Genomic DNA, 8,012 nt, shown 5'->3' with positions numbered 1-8,012 from the left:
TGTCCATTTCTTCTTAATTGGAAGTCCAAGAGCTTTCAGTGAGTATTGTGTTGCAGTAACCGGTACAACAGAATCAACATCTCCACTGCAAATTAAGATTAAAAAAAAAAGAAAAAGTTAATAATGGTGTATATCTGTATTTTACTGATGAGATTTCAGATATGTTGAGTTTTTAATCTCGGCCTCAGATAACTAAAACTCTGCCCGCTCGGCCTCGTAGAGTAGGTGGTGTAGGGTGAGGGGATGTGATGGTGGGAGGAGGCTGGAGGGCTCGAGAAAATATCGCTGTTCGTCCATGGAGGCGTGGAGGAGTAGTTTATTCTTTTGTTTCAGCTGAAGAGCATGTGAGTGAGCGAGTAGGAAAGAGACAGTAACGCCAGATTCGACTATTCTCATTTTACGTGACAACAAAATAGTAATAATATATATAATAACTTCAATTGCAGAGAATAATAATAACACAATATATAACATATATGATAAACATTATAAAACACACACAATAATTAGGGACATTTATTTGATGTTTATGAGTACTACAACATCTCTTCGATTATAATCGACAACATCGGCTAAAACGCGAATACTAAATTCGGCCATTCAAACATACTCCTATTTCATGCCATATTTATTCATAAACTTATGGAAAACATACTCGAAAGATAAATTCTATCATATTTAATAAAAATTACGTCTAGCGATAAACATATTCACAATCCCAAACAAACAATCACTGACGACATAACGAATTCCACATATAAGTGGGCATGATTAATCAGATTTCGCATTATTTAAAAATAAAAATAGTCAAACATCCACTCCCCAAAGACTCCCAACCTGTGTGAGTGGATTATGAGGGTGAGGAGGCGAGGCACCCTCCTCACCCTCACCCTTTCACCCTCAACCAAACAATACCCACACCCCCAACACCTCCTCACCCTCCTCCCTCCCCCAACCAAACAATGGCTTTTTTAATATCTGGCAGGATGGATTCCGGAGAGTCATTCCAGTTACTCCAGATGATATCACTGTAAGAATTTCAAAGTACTGTTAGTACTTGTCCAGCTCATATGTGGAATTATCTGCTTTTCTCGTCCCTTACCTGCAACCCACCCATCGATAACTCAACTTCGTATTGTTCGCATGAAGAGCCTTTTGCACCTCAGGCAAGTTGAGATAAGATTTGATATAGTTTGCCGAACAAGGGTCAGCTCCCTTTTTTCAAGCAACATTTCAAATGATTACCGTTAATTTCTGAAATTTCGATGGTGAGACTGCTGAAATAATGCTCACTTACCAAGCCATTACGCATAAAATTTCTGGAATCTGAATCAGAGCAAACAGGTGCATAAATATTGTAATAATCAATGATACCATGCTCATCGTCAGCCAATTTCATCTCCTTTTCACAATCATTAGAGTCCTCATTAACGTCGAAATTGCATGTAGATTTTATTCGATTGTATGTTTCATTCGATATTAAAGATCGGCACCAGTAATATTCATATATTCCTTTCACATTATTCCTAGTCTCAATATACGCATTGCCAATCTGCAGTAAAATACAAACAGAAATACACATGCATCAAGAATAAGGAGTTATGAATATTAGGAGATCAAGTCAAAAGATTGTAAGGACTTACAGCAATGCCTTTGAGTTTGATTGTAGTGTGACTTTTGTTTCTGTTGTTCTTAAGAATAAGATTTGCTAGTTGTGGAATATAATGTCCGGCATAACTCTCTCCGGTGATGAAAAAATTTCTGTTTTTATACTCGGGAAACCTCTCCAACCAATTAATCAAGAAAGTATAAGAATCTCTAGCCGTTCTTCGATCCCCGCTTTTGGCATAATCAGTTGTCATATTTGAATACGAGAACCCGACTCCGGCAGGGGATTCGAGAAATAGTATATTTGCAACTGTCGTCAATGTGCATTCCAATTAGTGACTAATTATCAGAACTAAACTTGGAAGAACATATATGACTTACTTTTGTTCCAAGCATGAGCATTTTCGTATAATGTTTTGCTGTCACGCTTAACAAAGAATGGTCCAAGTTCAGACATTGCTCCAGTCCCTAAAGAAGAACATCCCGGCCCTGCAAATTCATAGACAAATTGTCATCAAAATGTACAGTACTTTTACTGCATTTTGATGTCATGTTTGTAAAGAATAACAAAAATAAGAGAGGAACCATATTAAATAATGAAACCAATCTTAAACAAAAGAACCAATTCAATGCTATCATAAACTAGTAGCGTGACTATTTCTGATAAACAATACTACTAAACATAAGCTCACCAAACATTTCAGAAACATGTAACATATGCTGACAATGTACCTCCATTAAGCCACAAAACCAATGGCTTATTCTTCGAGCTAGAAGAGTTTTTCGAAGCCTCAACAAAATAATAGAACAAAGCCCTCTCATTCCTGGGATTAACAGTCACATATCCAGCATACTGATCGAAGTTCACAGGATTAGGCTGCCCAGGCAACCTGGTAATCTTATCAACATTTTTCAACCCATTTTGCCTACTCAAATACACCGTATCATTGTCGTCATCCTGCCGAACATTCATAGTACTTTCCTTCCATTTGATTCTATGAGTGGCCTTCAACTTCAACAATGAAAGAAGCCTTTCTGCTTGGTTTTCACTATGGACTGAAACAATGAAGAAATAATAGTATGCAAAGAGGAGCAAAGGCAGTGAAGCTTTCATGGTGATAAGGAAAAGATCAAATGGGCATTGAATTGTTGTTGTAATGACACATATAGACAGAGTGGATTCTCTAAACTTGGAAAGAGAAATCATTCAGGATTCAATTTGATTGAATGTTTATGATTTTGATACTTTTTTGATGATATGGTTGTATTTGTTTTGATATATATATATATTGGTTTCTAAAAGCGTGAAACTATATTTTTTTTTAGAGCATCCTTTCATGTGTATACTATACAAAGGTAAGATTTTTTTTTTTTTGATAAAAGTAGATAAACCACCCAATATTATTAGAAAAGAAAAAAATGGTAAGATTTTTTTGTTACATGTTAAAAAAAACATTTATACCCTTTAATGAAATATTATTCTATACATGAAGGAGAAATATAAATTTTTATCAATTAAAATTAAACTTAGAAAATTATGTTTGTGTGTGTATGATCTATTAAATGTGTGTATATAAATGACCTATCAAAATGTATATAAATTAGCCTCCATTTATTTAAGCATGAATGGAATAACAAAATTTTTTGACCATTAATATATTGTTAAGTGTGATTCCAATAGTTTGTCTATTGCATCATGTGTTCTTCATCACACTATTGTTGAAACAGTTGATTATTTGCAATATACCATCGCTTTTCAAATTTGGATTTATTTAAACCAAATTGGTGGCCTCATGGATTACGCATGACTACACAAGAGACTTGATCTTCTTAACAATCTCATCTAAATTCTTTTATTAGGGATGCGTAAGAGCTCCCTCGTTAGAGTAATATTAGGGAATATTTTGGAATATTTTGCTAGACTAGAATAATTATATTTTTAATAGTTGTTGCAATGAACCCTAAATTATGATTATTAAAATTGATTATATGTTCATTTTCTGGCTTTTTACAATTTTAGACGCGAAGAGAGTTAAGCTAAAGGTTGTGGCGTCTATCATTAAATGTAACATAGACAAATCACTTGGGAGTTTACATGTAAGTCTTCTTTTGTTTGTTTGATCATTAGAATGACCTCCCGTGGTATATAATTACGATTCCCCTTTGAATCCTTCTATTTATGCATTTTTATTAAAATTATAATTCATTATTCATCTTTTTATTAAAAAACAAGGCACAAAATAGTAAGGCTAATTGCATAAAAAATATATATAATTAAGAAACAAAAATAACCATAACTTGAAATCTTTAAAATTCATTAAATAATAAAAATGTTCCAAAAGCAATATCTGGTGGTAAAAGGTAACACCAATCGACCATAATCATCCAAATTTAAAATTTTTAAGTAACATTAAAAAAAAAACACATACAAAACATATAATGACTGTTCATGAAAAAAAAAATACAATTGTGCTTTTATTGCTCTCCCTGCATGCCTCATTTATCTTGCATAAAACAGTAGTTTATCTACTATTATAAAAAAAACAACAAAATAAATCAGCCTCTTCATGCCCTCTTCCAATTATAAGATTTTGGTTTTTTAGACTAAGGATACCTCTTCAACTAATTTTGGGCGCTTCGACATTGAGCTTTCAATTTAACTTTCTTTTTTCTAGAGTCAAGAAAGAGAGCTCCAATTTCTAAATAGGAGGGGGAACTGAATCAGGAGGATGTGTTCCTTCAAGGAAAACTTTGAACATTTCCAAGGCTCTTTCAGGCTGATCAGCAGGAATCATATGCCCTGCTCCTCTTACTGTTGCAAACGTTAGCCCTTTATAAACCATGAAGTATCCACCAAGCTGCAAATATTGATACAATTGTCTAAGATATTGTCATTTTCAAAGATAAATCTATGAAAAAGTCATTATGATCTTTTTTTAGACAAAGGCGACAAGCTGTTGCCGCGCAAGGGGGTGTCAAGGGATAGATAGGCACGATGGTGCACCAGTTACGGTGACTTAACACCACCTAGGGATTTATTAACTCTGTCAAATGTCACATGGGACAATTAGAGTCATACCATGTGCACACCCAGAAGATATTTCATTAATCAAACCGAGTTAATAAATCCCCCTATCATGCAACCCTGGATTAGAGGAAAACGACATTCTCCCATAGGGGAGTAGTAATCAGTGAATGAACTGCTACATTATATATATAATATGCTACACTACATGCACAATATTGTACAGTACTGCTAACTCAGGTATTCGATATTGGGTCTGCCATTCACCATTATGGTAACATACCACTGCACCAAATAGCGGTTGTTTAAAGTCATTGTGATCTACCTGTTTGTTGAGATGCCATGGGCTCCATTTTGTCTCAAGTGGAAGTCCAAGAGTTTTCAGTGAGAGTTGTGTTGAAGTAAGTGGAACAACAGCATCAAAATCTCCACTGTAAATTAGTATGAAAGAAAACTACACAATGTTATCTCTGTTTGATGGTTAGATTTCTGAGGTATTTAGTTTTTAACTTGCCTCAACAACCAAACTCTTATATTGTTTTCAATGACTTGTTTGATCTCCGGCAGGACGGAGTCGGGCGCGTCCTTCCAGTTCATTGCTCCAACCAAATCGCTGTTAGAGAAAGAGAAATACGAATTAAGTTACATAGTGACGATATACAATGGAAGTTAATACAAGTATATAATATTGATAGATGTCGAGACCTGCACTCAGTCCATTGATGGCTCAACTTTATAGTGTCTTGCATGAAGAGCCGTCTGGACCTCGGGCAAGTTCATATAGGAATCAACATAGTAACCTGAACAAGGATCAGCTCCCTTGTTCTATCAACATTTCAAAAATTACTGTTAATTTCTGAAGTTTTTATCATAAAGATGCAGAAAAAAATTAGTTACTTACCATACTACTTTGTAAGGAATCCTTAGATTTAATATTGCAAGTAGGACCATAAATGTTGTACATATTAAGCCTCCCCTTTTCCTCACCAGCCACAGACAAGGCCTCCCTGCATTCAGCTGAGTATTCTTTTTCTGCAAATTTGCATGTAGATTTAATTTGATCGTATGATTTTTTGGTGATTATGTATCGTCTATAAACATAATCAAACATTCCTTCCTCATTATGAGCGCGATCAATAAACGCATTTCCAATCTGCAATAAAAATCAATCATATTATCCGAATCCAAATGAATTCCAGAAAAACAAATGAATTAATGTAATGTGATGACTCACAAGAATTCCTTTGAGGTTGATTGCAGTATGGTCTTTGTACTTATTATTGTTCTTGAGAATAAGATTGGCGAGTTGTGGAATATAATGTCCGGCATAACTCTCTCCGGCAATGAAGAAATCACTAGTCTTATATTGAGGAAACCTTTCTAACCAATTAATCAAGAAGGTATAAGAATCTCTAGCTGTTCTTTCATCCCCAGTGTTGCTATAATCCGCCGTTGTATTCGAATACGAGAACCCAACTCCAGCCGGGGATTCAAGAAACAGTATATTTGCAACTGCGATCAAGGTGCATTCCAATCAATAACTGATTACATCAAAATTAAACTTGGAACAAAGACACATGACTCACAATTGTTCCATGCATAAGCGTTTCTGTACAATGTTTTGCCATCACTCTTGACATAGAATGGTCCAAGTTCAGACATGGCTCCACTTCCTATAGAAGAACATCCAGGCCCTGCAAATCCCAAATATTAACATCATATCATCTAAAACTTGATAGATAAAAGATTAAAGAAGAGAATAAATTGTGATTCATTAGAGAAAATCAGCCCATATAAATACAAGAATGGTGTACACAATAGTATGTGCACTCGAAGGTATATATGTATAAATACAAGATATATGTACATGTAGTATTATTACTCTAACAAAACTCAAGATAAAATACATTTTTTATCACCTAAGATATATTAAGACAAATATAGTTCTAATGGTAGTAATAAGATCTAGACAGTGATCAAATAAAAGATATAAATAGCAAAATCGAGATGCACCAGAACTATAAGCGGTGATTATATATCCCCAAGAAGAGAAAGGGAGAAGAAGGACAAGAAGCTCAAAAGTGGGAAACAAAAAGAAAGACAGATAAAGCTTCTAGGACATAATATATAACCGTAAATAAGGATCATCGGTCTATAGTCACTCTGTCAGACCGGGTTTTAACTTATACTCCCTATCATCATTAATCTTATGTTATCATAGCTATTGTTTTCTTTGCATTTGATAATAGAACATCAAGAGTTAACATTATACCTCCATTAAGCCACAAGACTAATGGCTTATTGATATCGCCGGAGGGCTTCTTAGGAGCCTCGGCGAAGTAATAGAACAAAGCCCGCCCGGCCTGAGGATCAACCATCACATAACCAGCATACTGTTCAAAGTCTACACCATTAGGCTGCCCAGGCAACCTGGCAATTTTATCAGCCTCTTTCAGACCATCTTGCTTATTGAAATACACCGTATCGATGTTGTCTTCCGTCAATTCTCTCGTCGAATCAACATGCAATCGGACATCGTAAATTTTGTTGCTCCAATCTGCTTTGGACCTCACCATTGAAAGAAGACGTTCCCCTTCATTCTCCCCATGAACAAGTGGTGTTGTGAAAAGATGATAGCATGCAAAAAGAAGCAAAGATAATGAATGTTTCATGATTGAGCAATTGATCAAACAATGGTGGTCAATGGACTATTTGTTTGGACAATGTTTTTCTTGTGCAGTTGTATAGAGACCATAGAATGACTCTGGGGAATGTGAGTGGTTTTCCTTTTTTTAATCATTTAATCTCTAAAATTGGAAAGACACTGGCCTTTGTTTTTGTTGGGTTATCCATTTTTAGGCTGTTCAAGTTTCGGTTCATGTTGCGGGAAACATTTCTTATTTTTAATAATTAACCCACAAAGCGTTGCAAGGGATTAAGTATATATATATATATATATATTTACAAAGATTTAAATTTGAGACTAATTATTTTATAACCCTGGATTATATATATATATATTTATTTATTTATTTATATTTATATTTATATATTTAAAAAGTTTCTCAACCCTCCATTTAACCCTCTCATATGCTACCCTCCATATAAGGATCCAAACAAAGTTTGGTAGATAACCTTACCTTATAAAACCTCCAAAAACTCTCCCAAGCAAATCTTAGGTGACTCAAGTATTTACCACCTAAACCATTCCCATTGGTTTGGGTAAAACATTGATTAACTTGAATTGAACTTGATCTTTAAGAAAATTATACTATAAGGTGAATTTTATTAAAAACAATTTTAATTGGCTCCTAAATTGTTTTTGAAAGGCTAGATATTTTAACAAGTGTAAAAAAAAAACTGTTTAATTTCTAATTCT

The 8,012-nt window shown here is 34.4% G+C and overlaps 1 protein-coding gene across 1 annotated transcript; it reads right to left on the bottom strand.

Moving 5' to 3' along the window:
• Nucleotides 1-905: 905 nt before the first annotated feature.
• On the bottom strand, nt 906-7,305 carry LOC120282889 (serine carboxypeptidase 1-like). Its single transcript, XM_039289721.1, is given in 15 exon segments — nt 906-1,028; nt 1,103-1,211; nt 1,294-1,552; nt 1,644-1,918; nt 1,990-2,097; nt 2,341-2,797; nt 4,326-4,466; nt 4,959-5,064; nt 5,148-5,246; nt 5,339-5,373; nt 5,375-5,452; nt 5,514-5,786; nt 5,868-6,145; nt 6,220-6,327; nt 6,906-7,305. Coding segments are annotated over 15 exon segments (2,820 nt in total). The 3' UTR covers nt 906-934.
• Between the last annotated feature and the right edge of the window lie 707 nt (nt 7,306-8,012).

The sequence above is a fragment of the Dioscorea cayenensis genome, chromosome 18 (genome assembly GCF_009730915.1).
Source record: "Dioscorea cayenensis subsp. rotundata cultivar TDr96_F1 chromosome 18, TDr96_F1_v2_PseudoChromosome.rev07_lg8_w22 25.fasta, whole genome shotgun sequence".
In the NCBI taxonomy this organism is placed as follows: domain Eukaryota; kingdom Viridiplantae; phylum Streptophyta; class Magnoliopsida; order Dioscoreales; family Dioscoreaceae; genus Dioscorea; species Dioscorea cayenensis.
This window is presented reverse-complemented; position numbering and strand designations above follow the sequence as displayed.